The 19,712-nt window shown below is 30.4% G+C and overlaps 5 protein-coding genes across 7 annotated transcripts in view; 4 read left to right on the plus strand and 1 right to left on the minus strand.

Annotated features, from left to right (window-relative positions):
- Window positions 1-90: 90 nt before the first annotated feature.
- Ints4 (integrator complex subunit 4) lies at window positions 91-3,950 on the minus strand. Its single transcript, XM_083099565.1, has 7 exons — window positions 3,688-3,950; window positions 3,185-3,603; window positions 2,656-2,982; window positions 2,317-2,581; window positions 1,660-2,122; window positions 1,087-1,576; window positions 91-971 (listed from the first exon to the last, which is right to left on the minus strand). The coding sequence occupies exons 1-7, from the start codon at window positions 3,736-3,738 to the stop codon at window positions 233-235; spliced, it is 2,754 nt and encodes a 917-aa protein (XP_082955691.1). The 5' UTR covers window positions 3,739-3,950; the 3' UTR covers window positions 91-232.
- A 217-nt stretch (window positions 3,951-4,167) lies between these two features.
- Lds (transcription termination factor lodestar) lies at window positions 4,168-10,626 on the plus strand. 2 transcript variants are annotated; one of them, XM_083099562.1, is made up of 12 exons: window positions 4,168-4,511; window positions 6,019-6,200; window positions 6,330-6,617; window positions 6,709-6,857; window positions 7,029-7,569; window positions 7,647-7,775; window positions 7,948-8,165; window positions 8,291-8,792; window positions 8,931-9,265; window positions 9,344-9,514; window positions 9,611-9,810; window positions 9,883-10,626. In XM_083099562.1, the coding sequence occupies exons 1-12, from the start codon at window positions 4,321-4,323 to the stop codon at window positions 10,028-10,030; spliced, it is 3,054 nt and encodes a 1,017-aa protein (XP_082955688.1). In that variant the 5' UTR covers window positions 4,168-4,320; the 3' UTR covers window positions 10,031-10,626. The 2 variants fall into 2 exon arrangements, with proteins under 2 accessions (XP_082955688.1, XP_082955690.1); XM_083099564.1 differs by lacking the exon at window positions 6,019-6,200.
- Window positions 10,627-11,310: 684 nt separating this feature from the next.
- On the plus strand, window positions 11,311-13,950 carry Myd88 (myeloid differentiation primary response protein MyD88). Its single transcript, XM_083099803.1, has 7 exons — window positions 11,311-11,610; window positions 11,710-11,906; window positions 12,029-12,121; window positions 12,230-12,357; window positions 12,444-12,612; window positions 12,721-12,880; window positions 13,059-13,950. Exons 1-7 carry the CDS (start codon window positions 11,495-11,497, stop codon window positions 13,468-13,470), a joined length of 1,275 nt encoding a protein of 424 aa, XP_082955929.1. The 5' UTR covers window positions 11,311-11,494; the 3' UTR covers window positions 13,471-13,950.
- Window positions 13,951-14,379: 429 nt separating this feature from the next.
- Nca (neurocalcin homolog) overlaps window positions 14,380-19,712 on the plus strand; it is a 149,922-nt gene continuing 144,589 nt past the window's right edge. Inside the window, exon 1 of the mRNA XM_083099809.1 lies at window positions 14,380-14,513. The gene's annotated coding sequence lies outside the window, so the exon portion shown is untranslated. The remainder of the gene's footprint in view (window positions 14,514-19,712) is intronic.
- Window positions 14,520-19,712, plus strand: part of LOC145971776 (neuronal calcium sensor 2) — a 130,339-nt gene continuing 125,146 nt past the window's right edge. For both annotated transcript variants that reach the window (XM_083099815.1, XM_083099813.1), the window contains exon 1: window positions 14,520-15,350. The gene's annotated coding sequence lies outside the window, so the exon portion shown is untranslated. The remainder of the gene's footprint in view (window positions 15,351-19,712) is intronic.

Raw genomic sequence — 19,712 nt, forward strand, 5'->3', positions numbered from 1 at the left:
AATAATCAATTAATATTACACTTCCGAATCTAAACGAGCAAAATTTACTCGATTATTTATATTAAGCAAGAGGGAATGATCAAAAACAACTATAATTTCATATTTTTTATTGCTATTTCTCACTCAAATGAAAAATAGTAAAATATTACATTTTAATCTATAAAGAGACATATACAAAATATAAATCATCGAAAAGGGAAATCTACAAATGATTATTGTAATAATAATGTATTCATATGCCTCTTTTGATAGCTTTCGGTGCAATTGATACCTTAGTAGGTTTACATAAATCAATCACGCATGGATCATCTAAAGGTGAGTGTGTACAAATTGAAGAAGATGGTACCAATAGTGCCAAGGAGATTTCTACATTACAAGGCTCCATCCATACTTGATGCGATAAAAGAACTGTTGTCCTCAATCTGTAATCTTTCTGATCGGAATGCTGCACACGCAAATCCGACTGTCGTGGTAACAGTAATTGCACTTGTTGATCCGGATGTCTCAGCTTTATTCGCAGTGTAGCCGGATCGCGTAGATTCAATATCTTTGCATTCAGAGGTATTCCCAATAAGAGGCCACCTGTGAATTTAAGCGCGGCATCGGCATCACCCCGTGGTTCGTCGATATGCGCTCGACAGAAGCGTGTCGTCGCCGATGGTCTTGGTAATCGTTCATCTCCTTGCGCCATCGGCGTCAAGAGCAACGGTAATAACAGGCGCGTCAAGGAACCTGGCTTTACGTCCGCTAGACTAGGTATCTGTAAAACTAAAGCTTTAGAAAATGGTGGTAATTTTGACGTATCTTGAGGTAAAGCGTCAGCTTCTGATAAAAAATGACGAGCCAATGGTAATGCGCTACCGGTCGCGCTTTTGGTCACCCTAACTAATTCTATAGAGAGTGCTTTCAACCACATATCATTAGCCAATATAATTTCAGTTTCGCCTAATCCAGTAAATAAGCGTTGTAATCTAGAAAAAAAATGCGAAAATAATGTAAACATAACTGAATAAATTTACTTATTATATTAAATTCTTTATATAGCATAGCAAGATGGCTTTCTAAATGCGTATTGAGAGTATGTACTTTTGGGCGTGTTGAAGAAGAACAGAAATGTTGTTGCTAGTATTCGGTATTGGATTAGCCGAAATAGATGTCCCCGATGAGACGGAAAACTCTTTGAGAATGGACTTCAATAATAGCAGACATCGAATATATAGGGCAGTGAAACGTGCTGCACCTTCCATATGATGATCCATCTCTGCTAAACGATCAAGGTCAATTGCCGCGGCTTCCAATAGTTGTGTATGAACTTTGCCTCCTGGCCTGGCATTCTCAATTCCAGCTACCATTTTCTCTAAAAACTCTCGACCACGTTGATCTCTATTCTCCTCGTTATCTATATTTTCCATTTTGATCCCCGATCTGCTCGTAAGCGCTGGTCGTAATCGTGGAACTAGATGCGGCATAGTATCGCGCAAATAGTGATAATGCTTGGAAGCATGTTCCGTAAATAGAGCGTGCATACTTGGACAATGTAATGCGGCATTAAATATTAAAACGAGCACACTTGCATCTGTTATCAAAAAGTTAAGGATATCAAATGAAATTTTTAAATATAAAATAATATTTAGCATATAAAAATAGAAAAAAGGATACAAGACGGTTCATCTACATCTGGTTCGGGTGTGTCGAAAAAAGGATGTCGCCCGAGAAGTTGTGGTACTAGAGGTAACGTCAAATATGGATGTGATGCACCTAATGCTGCTAAACAACTTCTAATACTTTCTCTATCTTGAGGATAACGAGTCAGATTATCCAGCAAGCGATTAACGCACATGTAAAGACAATTTGTGGTGGCGAGATGACTAGCGGCTAGCATAGCATGTAGACCTTCTCTTACTTCTCCTGAGAAATCTTCTAACGCACCTAAAATTGTTTCCAATTGATCTTCTCGTAGAGTCACGCTTGTCGACATTTTTCTTAAAGATTCGATAGCTCTTAATCTAACGTCCTGAATTTCATCATTGAACATATCCACCATAAAGTCCAATGAAATTCTAGCTATACTCGGCTGTTCTAGTGAAAGCGTGCAAAGTGCTTCAACTGCTGCAGTTCTTACCTAAAATAAAGTTTATTTACAAAGAATAATCAATATAGGAAGCAATTATAGAAAAAAATACATGCAATAAAATTTAATAGAAACGAATTCTTGATTATACAATTGTTTAAAACATATCAATAAAAAGCTTTTGATTGAATGGATTAGACAAAACAAAACTGTATATGCATATTGCATATTGCGTAAATTTATACCTCTAAAAATTCATCTTCTAAACCATGAATAAATGCCCCACAGGATCCACTTTTCTCTTCAACTTCAGATCTGTCTGCTTCTACTACTTTTTGTTTTTTATCCAATGCTTGTTCTATGTAACGACGCGATACACTTTTCATTGTTCCTAAAAGGGACATTGCTGAAGCTCTCACACGAGGTGATAAATCACCCATGAGACTGCAAATTTGTGAAAAAGCACAATCCACCATACGTATATCTTCTCCATCAGATCCAACAACAATACTGTAAAAGTATATAAAAGAAGTTTGTAAGAAAAATTTATTTTTTAAATATATTTATATCACTATATTACTAACTTTTCTGGATATTCCTTGCCCAAAAGCCAGATAAGTTTCAAAACGACTCGGCGTACAATTTCATAATCATCCCGAAGAGCTGCACATGCTTCCTTAAAGAAACTTGCCAAAAGTCTACAACCTCTATGAGAATGCAGTTCTGCCATAGTTTCAAAAGCTTGAGCACGTACTCTTGGATCTTGAGAATGAGCATAATTACCAATTAATGTTAAAGTATCATCTGCAGCATTTGCTGTTAGATAACGTCCAATGATGGAAAGACACCGTGTTTGAACGCCATGCCATGTATCAGGCAGATGATCCTGTGCAATTTTCAATACAAGTGTTCTGGAAAAAAAAAAATATTAAAATACTTACTCTTATTAACTTTTATATATATATATATATATATATATATATATATATATATATATAATTTTTTTAAAGATAAATTTTAATTGCACATACACAACACAATTACTTCTTGAAAAATATAAAAGAATATAGAGAAAAGAAGATAAAGTACAAAATAAGATAAGAAATTATATACCTTTGATAATCTCCCAATTTTAATAGTGTTGCTAATCCCTGACTTTTTACTCTATGTGATTCTTCATTTTTTAAAAGTTCAGCCGTTTCATTTACAATTTTTGCTTTTTCCACTGTGTCTGGTGTCACTTCTCCCAATTCAGCAAACACCCAAAAAATCTTAGCTCGAACTGCAGCTTCATTCTCAACAACAAATCTTTCCGTTAGCTTTTTTACAGCTATAGGAACATCCTCTGGTGCTATATATGCTATGGAATCCGAGATACGAACAAGCAATTGTAATGCATCATTTCCACTCTTGCATTTCTCAAGACATTCTACATAAGCTAATGCTGAACTGCCTTCGGTACTGGTCTTTGCACCACTCGTTGATAATAGCCTTAGAGTTTTTAACCGTTTAGTTGGCGGTTCATTTATAACCTAGATAAATAATTTTATAATTCATAAAAAAATAGTAATTCTCTTATATTTTGTGAAGAGAAAGAAATATCATACACTTATTACCTGGCTCTGAGTGAATTCAGCTAGCACTCGTTTCTTCATTAGAGCTGCCATTCTTAATAAACACCTTATTCCATAATAAATTATTTACGTTCTTTTTTTCGGGGAATCAATTTAATTCAAAAATAATATTTTAACATTTTTCATACAGTAATATTACATATTACATATTACAAATTGATGATCACAGGCACACCGTCATGTACTGTCGTGTTTACTGATAATATACCTTCTACCTACCTCATGAAGGAAGACTGTAATACCGGCAGTCGACTTGAACTCGATCATTGCAATTATAACTGAAAATATGTGAAACATAGACTGAGAACTTTCATGATTTTTCTCGATCGACCAATCAGAATGAAGGTGATAAAGATCTCTTTCCTTCGATTGATCAATTGAACGATTCGAAATTTTAGTGTCAAATGAAGCGAATTATGTCAACCATGTTTCGAATATAAACTATGTTGGCAATAGATTCAAAGTTCAGCTGCGTACATGCCGATGCGAGTTTATACAAGTTATCGGCGAAACAAGAAGCGAGCAGGATTAATTGCGTTAGAAGTTTACGAGATCACGAGACAATTATATGCCAAGGAATCGGAATCGTGAACAATACAATCTTAATCGTGAACAATGGAGGAGAGCTTTACACAGTCGTACAATTCGAGGCACCTGTTAGACGGTAAATCTATCATCATTTCTGATAGCGATGAGGAGGACATCGTCAAAAGTGCTGCTACTGCGGCACGTGACAAACGCGCGTTTGTCATCAATGAGAGCTGCAACGAGGATGCCGATGTTTCAACAAACTCGACTTTCAAAAAGTGAGTATCAAAAAAAGTGTATTATCGCTAATCGTTATTGTTTCGTCGAGATCAAATTCCGATGACACTTTTTACGCGAGAATCAACATTGTTCGCATTTGAGACAAAGGAACCGCGACAATATATGTATCGATGTAAGAATGTATCTATAATTTTTTTTATATAGAAACTACTTTTATATTTATAATTTATTTGAGAAAATCAAATCTTGTTGAAATACATTGAAAATACAGTATGTATTTTTAAAAAAAATTTCATATATACGTATATAATATATATTTTTTTAATAATATTTCTATAAATATATTTTCTTGTGCGAAAACTGTTTTAATCGGTAAATCTTTTCCGTTAAATATCTTAGAAACTATATTAAATCGTCAAATGAAACAAACTGAACATTAAATCAGCAATCCCACCTTTAATAATATATGTGAAGGTCTAGGTCATCGGTGAAGTATGCGTAAATAATTACCGAATTATGTATCGGATTTATTATATAATTTTAGCGAAATTGTGTGTGTGTAATAACGAAATATTATTCTATGTTTCAATAAGCGATCAATAAACGCAGTCGATATATATAAAATTATAGAATAATTTTTCTTTTTATAAAGATTTCGTCTTTTTAATCGATTTTAAAAATCCGCTTATAAGAGCGCTTGGTATACTGCTATATTATTATGATTATAGAAATGTTTTTATAGACTGATAAATAAGATAAAGATAAATGATAAAAATCGATATTTAGAAATCTGAGGTCGCGCGCAAGATACTATTGTAAAGAAGCAACTAGGAATACTATTTTAAAGAAATATATTAAATTTATATGCAAAAGTGCACGCGTATATCTGGCGATTCTTCAAGATTGATTTTCTCGAAAATAAATATATAAATATAAAAAAAGATTTTTATATATCAAAAAATTATAAAATATATATTATTAATATATGTAATATATATTATTATTAATATATATAATTATATATTATCTTATTCGGTTTATTTAGCACAAGGAATTACTAAAAAAATTATATCATTCTATTTATCTTTAGAATTATTATTTTTAGAATTATTTTTGTTAAAGATTTTGTCAAACCTTTATATTTACATCTTGTTATAATGCATAATTTATTATGATATTCTCTGTGATATATTCATAATCTTCCTAATCTTTTGTAATTTTCAAATAATGTAGACATATTCTCTACTTTTACCATTTTTTCGCTCTGTTTCATTATATAATATTTACTTATTTCTTTATATAATATTATTTATATTTTTATATTATTTATATTTTAATACCATTTTTTATTTTATTAAAAAATTTCTGTCTTTTTATTCTTTTTATGCACAATTTTATTATACTACATTATTTATATTACATGTTAAATTATATATAATAAATATAATTACGTGTTAAATTAAACACAATTCTGTGTTAAAACATGTAGATGAATGTATTATTAAATTATGAAGATGAATGTTTTCTGTAAATGTTTGTTTACAGAAATAAATCTATTGATAGTGATGATTATAATACACCAGTTGCTTTCGTAACTAAACTCACAGCTCGGAGAAAATTGAAAATAACAGATTCTGATGATAGCATAAACAATAATGAGAATGAAGAAGAATATCATATAAGTAATAATTTGTGTAATTCTGATTCAGATGAAGAAAATCTTACACGTAAAGATTATTTTATCCAATATTATACAAAACTTTGTATATTTTAAAAATATATTTGTTAGGAAAATAGAATTACTAAAATAGAAAGTAGAATTATATATTTTTATTCAATTATGTGCTGTTTTATAGACTCTCTTTCATATTCACCAATTGAAAACAATAGTAGGAAAAGGAAGGATGTTAGTCATGATAACTCTAGAGAAAACATAAAAGAATTAAAACTTAATTCTTCTAATGAATCTCTTAACTATAATTCACATCAACAAGATGACAATAGAACAGAAAGTAGAAATAGTAGAAAAAGTAAGAGCATTAGTCATGATAACAATTCACAGATTGCCCATGAAATATCAGATCATAAAATTCAGGAAATTGAATCCTCTCATGATGCAGCTGTGACTATTGTACTTGATTCAGGTATTCTTATTTATATGACATCAAACATATTTGCAGATAATGTATGGATGGATTAATTTTTTCATATAATATAATTATCTATAATTTGTAGATTCCAGTTCTGAAAGAAACAGTGAATCTGAAGCAGCATTATCTTTTGCAAAACAAGAAATTGGTGTTAGAATAGATTCATTAGCACAAAAAAGAACAAGTATAGTTTGCAAATTAGAACAACTTAAAGATCAATTAACTAAAACAGAAGTAAATATAAGATGTGCCTAATTCCATTTATAGCTAATATAATATTGTAGAAATAAGAGAAACAATTACACTTTTATATGTAATAATTATATTTAAATTAATAAATAAATAATCTAAATAATTTCTGCATATAAAAAAGTATTTTTCTTAAATATAAAAAACTTTTTTTAGTTATTGCTCACTGAAGAAAATATTGAATTATTACCTGATAAAGGAGAGAGATTGCGTGAAAGTATACGTGAACAAGAAACAGAAATTCAGGAGTTGATGCTTGAATTGGAAAAAACACCTATTATAGTACAAAATTTAAATAGCCAAGAAAATAAAGTATCAAAACAATCGCATTCAACAAAAGAAAAACCATTATCCATCAAGGATGAATCGGATTATTCATATTCGGATGAATCGGATTATTCATATTCAGATGACTCGGATTATTCATATTGGGATATTAATAACATACCATTGAAACCAACTACATTTCCTGAATTAAAACCATTGGGCGAAAGGGCACAAGCGACAAGAAATAGAGAGCTCGCTTTAACAGTCGAACGATTACAAGATTTGCATGGATCACTTGTCGCTCGTCCATCAGAGAAGGAAAAAGCGGAGGATCCAAGGGGATTAAGAGTACCATTAATGCCTCACCAACAACATGCTCTTGCATGGCTTCTGTGGAGGGAACAACAAAGACCGCCTGGCGGTGTTTTAGGTGAATATTTAAAAAAGATTTTATATTATATTGTCAGATATGATATAAATTTTCCTTAAGTTTTTTTTTTATTACAGCTGACGATATGGGTTTAGGTAAGACATTAACTATGATATCTTTGATTATGACCACTCTTGCTCAAAAAGATTCTATAGATGAAAGCGATGATGATGATAGCAAATGGAGTAACGATCGTAAACCCTTATGTATGTAAAAATTTATTTTAAATTTAGCAGAAAGAAATTTATATATTAGATTTTTATATTTTGAAATATATCTGTTTTCTTCGCGAAATTTTAAATTATTTAAATTATTTTTATCATAAAAGTATAAAATAATTAGTCTATTAAGATAACTGTGTCTGATTATTATCTGCAGATCATAAAGGTGGTACTCTAGTAGTATGTCCTGCATCTTTATTACATCAATGGGATAATGAAGTGCGAAACAGATGCAAACGTGGTTTGTTGTCTGTTGAGATATATCATGGCAGCAAACGAGAGAGTATTCCTAAACGCTTATCAAAAAATGATATAGTTATAACAACATACAATATATTAAGTCGAGAACGTAAAACCCAGTCTACATTATATAAGGTATATTAAAACTTAGAAATATCAATTAATTGATAAATAGGCGAAAATAAAAACTTTAAATTTTATTAATACGAACAATAGAGATCTATTTTGAATTTTAATCGAAATTTAAAATTTTTTGACAGATTCATTGGGAAAGAGTGATACTCGATGAAGCTCATATAGTAAGAAATCATAAGAGTCAAGCATCCTTAGCAGTTTGCGAACTTAAAGCAAATAAACGGTGGGCTCTTACTGGCACACCTATACAAAATAAAGCATTGGATCTATATTCTATTTTAAAATTTCTCAATTGTTCGCCATTTAATGATTTACGCGTTTGGAAACGATGGGTTGATAATAAGAATGCTGCAGGCTACCAAAGATTAGCGATGGTTATGAAGACCTTGATGCTGAGAAGGACTAAGCAAGAATTAATGAAAAAAGGCGATGTAGAGAATTTACCCGATAAATCTATCGAGGAAGTGATGGTGAAACTCGATCCACAAGAACAACTCGTATACGAAAAGATTTTAATTTATTCCCGTACTCTATTTGCACAGTTCTTAGCTCAAAGAGCAGAGAAGGCACATATGTTTGATTTGCATGGTGGAAAATATGATGTACCTGCCTATCTTTTAAGTCCAAGTAAGCTGAATATTGAATCTGGAATAAGATATTAATACTTATATATAGTTATATAGTTAAAATACTTATATACAATTAAAAATGTATTAGTACATTTTATGTATACTTATTATCTGTTCCTTGTTTTTCTACTTCAAGATAAAGAGACGCAATTTTCAAAAGCTCAAAACAAATTGCTGGCGATGCATGCCGATGTAAAAACACATGAGATTTTGGTGCTTTTACTACGATTGCGTCAGATGTGTTGTCATCCAGCATTGATTCATGCGATGTTGGATCAGGATGATGTGAAACACAGTGGGATAATGGATGCAGAAAATGTGGATCCTAATTTATTGTCACGAGTGAGTAACATATCGCTTAGTGGAATCGATAAGGAAGAAGAAGAAGATGTTGGTATTGATGAAAGAATAGTTGGAAATCTACTTACTATTGAGAATCCAGTATTTGATGATGATCGCATTAGTTCTAAAGTGAGTGACAATAGTATTACCTAATATATACAAGAAGTTTCATGATTTTACATGTGATAAATGTGATATATATTTCAGATGAGGATCATGCTTAATATGGTTGAAAAAATTTTACAAAATAGTGAGGATAAACTCATTATCGTTTCTCAATGGACTACTCTATTAGATGTTATAGCATCACACTTGCCTTCAATAAAAGATGCTACATTTAGCAAATTTACCGGAAATGTCGCTATCAAAGATCGCCAAGTATGCTGTAGATGATAAATTGCTACTTAAGCATGTGATTTTTATTGTATTTTAAGAAACAGATATGTTCATATATATTTTTTGTATTTGTTTCAGAATGTAGTAGATTCCTTTAACAGTCAAAATTCCGGTCCGAGAATTTTGCTACTCTCACTTACTGCTGGTGGAATAGGATTGAACTTGGTAGGTGGCAATCATTTATTATTATTTGATATTCATTGGAATCCACAATTGGAAACACAGGCACAAGATAGAATTTATCGCTTTGGTCAGAAAAAAAACGTCTATGTCTACAAGTTAGTACATCGCATTTAATTTCTACGCTCGTATGCATTTTTCCTTTTGATGTTGAGTATTTTTCTTTTTAGATTTATTTGTGTTGATACAATAGAAGAACGTGTAAAAGCTTTACAAGAACGAAAACTCGAAATAGCAAGAAATGTACTAAGTGGCGACAGAAATGATGCTGCTATGAAGCTCACTCTCAATGATCTTAAATCACTGTTCGGTTTTTAATTTGTTATCTTGTTTTATTTTGTTATATTTATAAATAGAATGTACAGATATATATGATGATAGTTACATATATATATGTATAATTCTGTTTTATTTAAATTTAATTTAATTTACTTTAAGCATATAAAGCATTCTTGTTAAAGAATTCATAGCTTTCATATATTGATATATATTTTATTGAGATAATTTTTCATAATACTAGATTAATACTCTATAGTGATACTATATATGACTTTTTCTTTACTGCTGTTGATTTGATTTGTCTTTGTCTTAAATATTGATCTAATATCTGACATTGATTTTAGTTTTGACCGTGATTATATTAATATATACTTTAAAATTTTTTAAATCTTTCTAACAAAGTTTTGTTTAAATAATATGCATAGTAATGTGATATTCTCGACATTACAATTTCCAAAAAAATGGGTACACATTTTTATTTTACAGTTACATCGAATTATAAAAGTTGTTATTTTTGCAGTGTTATAGATGTAACGTTATTTTAAAAGTTTATTAAACTGATAAGTCTGATTAATAAATAAAAATATAGTGGTTTTTTTATTATATATGATATGGGAAAAAACTCGATAATTTTTTATACTTCATATATTTGATCTCTGTATTTTATACTATGATAAAAAATTGTTTATTCCCATAATAACTATAAGTAAAAGATATGGAATGTATAATAGAGAAAAAGTAAAATGTTATTTTTTCGATTAAAAAGAAATGCTATTATATCGTGTCAAACCTGTGTTATTATTTACATATCTATACTTGACATCCAATAACAGCCAATAGGAAGGTTTATTTTTTTAGGAACAAAAGTGTTGGGGTTCCTAGGAAGCACTTTTTCTTCTTCCTTTGATATTATATGGCCACTTCTGATCTGGGGGCCTATTACGGTTTTTGAAACGAAGTGAAAATAACAAAAGTGAGGAAATTTACTAGAGTATCTACAATTTCATTTGTCGAAATCTAGTAAATCTGTTCACTTTTGTAATTTTCACCTCGCTTCAAGAATCGTAATAGGCACCCTGGAAGCACATTTTCTTATTGGTTAAATATCGTAGCATTGGTAACATGAATCATAAATCTTTTATTAGAGAATGGCTGCGTTCAGCAGGAAAAGCTGCTTTGCAACTGTTGTAAAATTCGTGAATCTGATTGGTGTATGCTCTTAGATTCAGCCAAAATTAAGAGCCTACACCAATCAGGTTTACGAATTTTACAACAGTTGCAAAGCAGCTTTTTCTGCTGAAAGCAGCCAATCATACGGCAAACAGTGTTAAATGATAGCAAGTTAGTAAATATACATATGCCATTAAGTAAGGAACAATTATTTTATGGAAGTGCGATGATATAGACATATGTACATGTAGCTGTGGCAATAATTTTGTCAAAATAGTTAAAATAGTATAAAGAGTAATCCATTAAATAAAAGAAAAAAGAAATTTGATCAAAATGACAGTTGATTTGTCGACCGTGCCACTTGTTGGAATCTCTGCTGTGAGCAAACAAATTGTTACAGCTATGTTAAACCCCAAAAAAGTTTTACCAAGCGATAACGGTTTACCAAGGTAAATATAATTTGTTTTTACAATAAATAATGTTTTACATATTTTTATTCTTCATATTTATATATAGTGACTAATTATTATTTATAATCAAATTATTAGAGATTGGCGAGGTCTCGCACATTTGTTGGAACTCAATGGAGAAATAATGCCACTGCTTGTATCACATTCGGATCCAACAACATACATGTTAACAATGTTAGAGAAAAATAAAAAGAATATTACCATAAAAGATTTTCAAACAATGATGGAAGAAATGGACAGATGGGATATTATTGATGACACTGAAGCAATCTTTCGTATGTGTTATTAAAGATAATAAAAGATAATATGCTCTATTGTTTATAATAATTTAAAAAATATATATGAAAATTAATTGCGATTATCATAAAAATTTTCTTTATATTTTTCTTTTTTTCAGAAAATGATGCTGTAAAATATTTGGAACAACAGCAAAGAGCTCAAGTATCAGCTGATTTGATAGACAGTGTTGATCAAGAAGTACTTACATTAGGTTTGTAGAGTATGCAATTAATAATATTTTAGTCCAAATTAATCAACAAACATAACAATTATATTTATGTTATACAATAACTATACAATAAATATTTGTTCCTTATAGGCGATGTTCATAGGTTAAGTCAAGGTTTAGAAACACAATATTATGATGCATTCCTTTTATATGCAGATGAAGATATTAGTTTTGTAAATGAGATTGTACAAAAATTGGAGGCAGAATATACACTAAAGGTATAATTTAGATATAGTATAATTGAGATATATATCTCTTACAAAGATTCAATTAAAATTGAACTATATTTTCCTTTTGTTGAAAGCTTTGTTTGAAAGATCGAGATCTAGTTGGTGGAGTAGCATTTGAGCATGAAGCAATGATGAAATTAATATCAGAACGATGTAATAGATTACTCATTATACTATCGCCCAACTTTTTAAAAAGCTCAGCAAACAAATTCTTCTTAAATTATGCTCAAGCTTTAAGTATTGGTATGTTTTTGTATTGTACTATATCTATTTTGACATATTTGTTATTGAGTGACTAAAATCACAATCTTCTTGAAACAGTATATTTTAAAAATTTATATTTTTTCATAGAAAAGCGACAGAGAAAGCTCATACCATGTATATATGAAAGCTGCGAGTTGCCATTTCAATTGAAATATATTTCTACTCTGGATTATAATCGTAGAGGATTATATAACTTTTGGGACAGGTTACATGATTCTATAAAAACTTCAAATTCTATCAATACAAAGTAACGTAACTCTCTTGTTCAATATAATATAACAAGACACATATTTGACACACATACATATAAAATATATGTTATATATATAACATATATTTTATATATACATAAAAGCTATTCTAAGTATACAAATTAAACAATTATTACTTTCTATTATTACTAAATAATAAAATTACTTTTGCAGCAGTATAACACAGATAAGGAACAATATAACAAAAGAAGTTACAGAAATAAGGGATACTTTGTTTGATAAGCATGATAATATACTTCAAAATAGTCAAAAGACAAATGAAGAAACATCAAAATATTTACAACAGAAGAATGAAAAATATACCGTTGCAAAAATAAATGATGCAAAAGCTTTAAATGTTGATAGTAAAAAGAATAAGACATTGTTACGATGGGAAAAAATTACAAATTGGAAAATGAAACAAACTAAGCAAAGTGGCCAATTAATTACAGAGACAGCAATTCAAAATCTGCCATCAGTGGATAATTTAGACAGCTTGGATTTGTCAAATACTGATATATATGAGAATAAAAAGAAAAATTTATTTAGCAAGTTTACAAAGAAGAAGATTGGTATAAAAGCTTGAGAGACAAGAAATCTTTATTGTCAAAAAATTGCACATGAAATTCTATTTTCTATTTTATATACTTTTATATATACTATTATGTACATAAAAGAAAGAATATTTAAATATTTACAGTAAATTCAAAAACATTTATGTTAAGTTTAACATGACAATTTTATATTTTATTGAAAATTAAAAAGAGTTAAATAATAATTAGAGAATAGTAGGGAAATTCAATTCTTGATAAACAGAAGAAATAAGTTTAATTATTGATAAATGATATAAATGCATCGTATACTTATCTTTCACAGTAATGCTTATTGAATTAATACATTTTATATTGTTGCATTTATATCTAAAATTATGTATTTAAAATTAGTTAAAATAGTTTTTTTTATAATATTTGAAAGAGATATAAAGAATTTTTACATGTATATATAATATGTACAACATAATATGTGTAATATATAGTGTAATATATGTGTAATATATATATATATGTATAATTGACATGAGATTAATGTATATAATGTATAAGAAATATATTATTAGTATATATGTATTAATATATATATGTTTCCTTATTTAAAGAAAATTCGTTTTTTTGTTTTTTTTTTCGAAGAGTAACAATATTCCAATTATTGTAAATGCATAACTTTGGTATATGAATCTTAAAGCCAATGCACACTATCGCCAATTATTGACAATCAACTATATCAATTTTTCAAAGTTTCTCATATATACATATATCCATTATCTGATATCTAATTGTATGAATCTCTGACGATAACACGTTTCATATGTGTTTTTAGATCAGAGACTTATCCGTCGTCGCCGATCGATCGAGAGATGTTAATTCGCATGCGACGTCACGAGATGGCGACACAGTCGCGCCAACTCCCGCCGCGCGACGTCGCTCTCGCACGCGCCTGATCCGTGGCCATCGTGGGAATGGGGAATCCAATATGGCAGCCGTCGTGATAGCCGCACAAGTCAGTGTCGCGGAAATGTTTTCAACTCGTTGAACGAGCAACCGCGACGACCGGTCGACGTGCGACGTATAGGTTAGTAGAAGGACGCGTAAACGCGTCGGTCGCGTCTCGCGACCGATCGGTCGACTTGTGTCAGGAAAGCGCGATGTCGCGGATCGTCGCTCGCGTTTCCCCTCGCTTTCCCATCTCGCGCGCGCGGTTCCGCGATATTCGCGCGTACGCTCGTCGCGAATCGACGTCGTTTAACCGGTGTCGAGACGAACGAAACGCGTACGAGACGGTCCTCGGCGCGCGCGACGATGCTTCCGCGTCGAATCCCGCCGACTCCCGTCCCTTCGTAACGCATGACGCCGCGTCGCGCCGCTTCCGCATTGTGTACGTTTCGACGACGATGTGTGTGCCCGCATATTTCCCTCTCTGTTAATCTCACCGACTGTATACGGTCGTCCGTTTCTCTCTCTCTCTCTCTCTCTCTTTTCACCCTCCCCTTTCCCCCGTCATATCTCCCCCGCCGCGAGCGCATCGTCTTTGCGTCAGGTGTGTGCTGTTTGTATCTCTGCGTGAGTGCGTGCGTATTTATGTATACATGTGTGTCTGCGCGTGTGAGACTGGAGCGTGTGGGAATTGTTTTGGGAATGTCACACTCTTATGCGTCCGTTTTTGCCTTCCCCGTTTTTTTTCCCCGTTTCTCCCATCATCGTGTGTCGCGCGGTCGACTGTCGTGTGCGTGCGAGTACGTGTGCGTATGCGTGCGTGTTTGAGCGTCAAGAGCCCGCCGATGTTCGTCGCCCGGCTTCGACCAGTGTCAACGTGTGACGACAATGTACGTTTTGGGACGCACCGCCACGTCGAGGACGCTACGTCGAAAATATCCACGAGCGTCGTGACACCTGGGCCCGGCGACGTTCGGTGAGTCTACGATCTGCTTTCTTTCTGTCTACATTCCTTCTATATTTTGACCGGGTCTGCGACCGGGATCGCGATTACAGAAATTGCTCCTTTGCGCTTGAAACGTATCTGACGTTTGAAAAGTCGTTATAAAAATTCTTCAATGTAACTTTAAGGAAAGAGGAAAAAAAATTGAAAGTCATATTATGCGATATTAATTTCTGATAAGTAATGATAATGTCATGGTAATGTACTGATGATAGTATCGTGCATCTTTCCGATTGTATTTACATGTGAATGTTACCACGACGGGAATTTCAAAGTGTTAATTTCTTTCCATTAAAGATATCTTGTTTGAAACTATATTTTTATATTGTATTTATGCTAATTTTTTTTGAAAAAATATCTTGAATTTTTCTATAGCGATTCCGTAATGGTTCTGTAATGGGTCGACATGATTAATTGTATAAAATTATATATCACTCATGTAGATATTGATGATGAAAATAATTAAGCTGGTTTTGAGTTATTCAAGTTGATCATGTAATATATATAAAATTATAAGATCAAAATTTAAAAATTGCACGCTGAAAAAGGCTAAATTACATTTAAATCCGCATTCTATTACTAACATGTAATCTTATTATTGAATTATGAATAGAAAATTGATGTTGGATACCTGTAAGAATAAAAACAAGCAGCAATTTGCATACGTTTAATAAAATTACTCAATTACAAATTGTTTAAAGAATTTTAACGCACGCAGAGCGATAAAATTGATGAGAGAAACAGAAATAAAATTAAAATTTATCAATAATAAATAAGGATACTTAATATAATATTATGTGAAGTACAAATTTGAAATAAAAAATGTTGAGTATATAATCGATTTTCTTATCGGGTAATAATTTAAAATATTTTTAGATATATATTGTAGTATTTTTATATTTTACATTAATATTTTTATATTTTATTTTCGAAATATCAAATGCGTTATCAGGAATGCTGCAAGTCCCGTCATATATATCTTGAATTTTTTAGTACTTTTATTACCCGCTCACGTGCTCTGTTGAATTTATATCGAATATGTAGATTTTATACTCCCCAGATTTTATGCGCGATATTTGCCGGTAGGAGTATTATCAAATTTTGTTTCGTGATTGCATATATACCCAATCGTTTTTTATTTATTTTTTTATTACGTGTACTATTTTTTTGGTATCATCGAAACGTATCGCAAACATAATTATGCCAAATTCACTATCGCGGGGAATACGAATAATGAATGGCTCATCTCGAAGAGTTTTCGTCGTATTTTCAATCAGCATCGTATTGGACTATGCTCCATTCCGAGTATTATCCGGAATTGTATAGCACCGAGTTTAATTCCGTTTCTCTATTCTTCAAGATTCTCCATCTCATTTTATTAGCTCGCATTTTGCTTCTATTTCTTTCGCAATCCTTCTTGGCTAATCAACCAAGTGTAACCCGCTGTTTTTAGAGGATGCTATTTACGAAAATGTCTCGTGTACGAGACATTTTCGTAAATAACATTTTCTAAATGTATGATAAACGAGATAATAATGTGAAAGGTAGACGGTTGGAAATGGGTATAAAGTCCTTTTTTTTATTACATATAAAAATATAACCGCGAAACTTGTTTTAAGTATTATTTTGCATATCTCATGATCATACTATTTATCATATATAATTTGTTACATCATTACCTACATCATTAATTTAATGTCGTAAAAATATTTATTGTCGCAAATAAGAATATTTGCAATACACGTTGTTCTTTCCTCTTTAGTTTCCTAGTGATAATTATTGTCACATGTTAACTGCATTTCTAAAAATAAAAATGGGTTAAAGTAGTAAAAATGTAGAACATATCTTTTTTAAAATAAAAATTTTTAAGTGACAAATATTATAATTTATAAAATACAAAAATGTAAATTACGTTGGTTTCATAATGATAAATCACGAATATTATACCAAATTTTTTATTTATTGTCACATGTTAACTGCATTTCTAAAAATAAAAATGGATTAAAGTAGTAAAAATGTAGAACATAATATTTTTTTTGAAATAAAAATTTTTAAGTGACAAATATTATAATTTATGAAATACAAAAATGTAAATTACGTTGGTTTCATAATAGTAAATGTCACGAATATTATACCAAATTTTTTATTTATATATCATGTCTTCTATAAAAATTTTCTAATAAATCTTTCACATAGATTTGGAAAGACACTTTTTTAGAAATATTTCGTAATTTAATTCAACAATAATTACATAAATTATATGTTTTGTACAAGCAGAGGAATAAAGATATTATTTTTTATTTAACTCAATGATAATTACAATCGCTTCCGGTTGACACGTATTTACGTAGAAACGGATATGATTTCGCGATATGCGCTTGATTTCGCGTACTTCATCACACACCGTGCGTTTTATCGCAATCCTTGAACATGATAGAATTTTTATTATATGTGTTAGCTCTCTAAAGTTATACAACTACGCGATATGTTTACTCAAGACTCATGTGTATCGTATTTGGAAGAATTATTACAAATATTTATGACAAATGCGTATTAGGGAATTTTTTGTCGCGTTTTTTAACGCCGGATTGTATAATGTATAATCCATATTTAAGTCATGAATATATTGCCATTATTTATATGCATACAACAGTGATTTATCCATTAATATTTCAAGTAAATATTATTTTTGTTTCGACTTGCGCACGCGTAATAAATTTATCATAATTACACATGTTTGAATAAAACTATTACAATATAAACTTGAACAAACCACCTGATTTCCACGCTTTTACCTGTGTTGATTAAATATTGCGACGAAAGCTATTTTAAAATAAGAATGGGTCGAATATAAATCTGGCGCGTTATTTTCTCGCGTGTTACATTTACATGAAAACTACAGATAGAGAATCGTTCACTGTAGATCCGGTTTAATAATAAATCTTGCCAACCGTAAGCAAATAGTAAAGTAATAAATTCAGTAGCAATTGTAATTAAAATTTTATAAATTTAAATATAATCTTAAATCGTATTTCTTTTTATTTTGAAAAATTTTGCAAAGTGATTATGAATCAATTAGTTATGTTATTATGCGATAATACCAAGTATCGAGTGAACTTTCTTGTAGAGAATCCAACAATATGAAACTGCGCAACAGTGAGCTCATATGTATAATTTTTCCTTCTTATCTTGACTATTTGTTTGTCGGCAAGATGCTGTATAATTAGTTACACATTGCGCAAAGATGTTAAAGTAAAATTAGAACCGTATATGCTTGGTTTAACAAATCCTTACTTAATTATGAAGCTAAAAGTCTCTTTGCATAAGATTAATAAACTTTAATTTTAATCCTTTATTTTACAATATTTTTTTGTGACGGATTTTGTGTGATTTATGTTTTGCTGATGGATTTTTTATTAAATTGGAGCGAATTTCTCTCTCATCAAAGAAAAAATATCGAAGCAATTTAAAATAGTTCACGATTGCAGATATATTAGCGGATTTCTTGCAAATTAAATTTTTAGAGATTAAATAAATAAGCCGTATTCCATTTTTCTAAAGAAAGATTTATATTTTTCAATTGATTTTATCTGAACCTTATTACAAAATAGAATTTTAATTTTTGAACCTTTGAAAATATAATTTCGTCAATTAATCATGAATTCTCTCCATATTTTTTTATCGACAAGAAAATTAGTCGAAATTTATCAATGTATTTATCATCAAAATTTAACACAATTGTCAGCCATTCTATTTTTATTATTGAATAAATAGATTTTATTTAATCTAAATTATGGGACAGTTTAAAACATTTAATACTCGAATAAATGTTTTCTAACAAAACTTAACACACACATTGTATATGTATATACATATATACATTAATTAAATATACTTTATACCATCTGAAAAAAGCAATTTTATATTGAGTTTTATATATCGTGCAAGTTAAAAAGATGTAAAAAAGAATATGAGCGATTAGGTTATTTTTGTAGACAATAGAATCGGTATTTGTATAGAAAATTGTTAAAAACTGAAAAAAGTGTAAATGTGAGAGCTAATTTAAAAAATAAAAGTAACAAAAGGAAAATTGAATTTGACGTACTTAATTTTTAATCTCGTGAATTACGAGCGATTCTGAAGATCACGGACTTCGATGAATATTAAGGAAACGAAATCAGATTTCCAACTTTCTTTACTGCAATCCTATAATTATATTCTGTATTTTGCGCTTCGATTAGTTAAAGACGAGTTATATTCGACATGGAAGAATTATTTTTCGCTCAACATTCCAGGTACACATCTCGACATTTTATTTTTAAAATTTGTTGAATT

Source organism: Camponotus vicinus, unplaced genomic scaffold (assembly GCF_025532165.1).
Source record: "Camponotus vicinus isolate PSW18456_S1 unplaced genomic scaffold, iyCamVici1.0 SCAF_5, whole genome shotgun sequence".
NCBI lineage: Eukaryota > Metazoa > Arthropoda > Insecta > Hymenoptera > Formicidae > Camponotus > Camponotus vicinus.

Excerpts from the sequence above, each read along its gene's own strand:
- Lds (XM_083099562.1), top strand. The coding sequence starts at position 4,321 with ATGGAGGAGAGCTTTACACAGTCGTACAATTCGAGGCACCTGTTAGAC. Across the intron at positions 4,512-6,018 it reads ACAAACTCGACTTTCAAAAA|AAATAAATCTATTGATAGTG; the intron begins GTGAGTATCAAA and ends GTTTGTTTACAG. Across the intron at positions 8,793-8,930 it reads TGCCTATCTTTTAAGTCCAA|ATAAAGAGACGCAATTTTCA; the intron begins GTAAGCTGAATA and ends TTCTACTTCAAG.
- Ints4 (XM_083099565.1), bottom strand. The coding sequence starts at position 3,738 with ATGGCAGCTCTAATGAAGAAACGAGTGCTAGCTGAATTCACTCAGAGC. Across the intron at positions 3,604-3,687 it reads CTGAATTCACTCAGAGCCAG|GTTATAAATGAACCGCCAAC; the intron begins GTAATAAGTGTA and ends TTATTTATCTAG. Across the intron at positions 972-1,086 it reads CTTCTTCAACACGCCCAAAA|ATTACAACGCTTATTTACTG; the intron begins GTACATACTCTC and ends TTTTTTTTCTAG.
- Myd88 (XM_083099803.1), top strand. The coding sequence starts at position 11,495 with ATGACAGTTGATTTGTCGACCGTGCCACTTGTTGGAATCTCTGCTGTG. Across the intron at positions 12,358-12,443 it reads AGGCAGAATATACACTAAAG|CTTTGTTTGAAAGATCGAGA; the intron begins GTATAATTTAGA and ends TTTTGTTGAAAG. Across the intron at positions 12,613-12,720 it reads TGCTCAAGCTTTAAGTATTG|AAAAGCGACAGAGAAAGCTC; the intron begins GTATGTTTTTGT and ends ATTTTTTCATAG.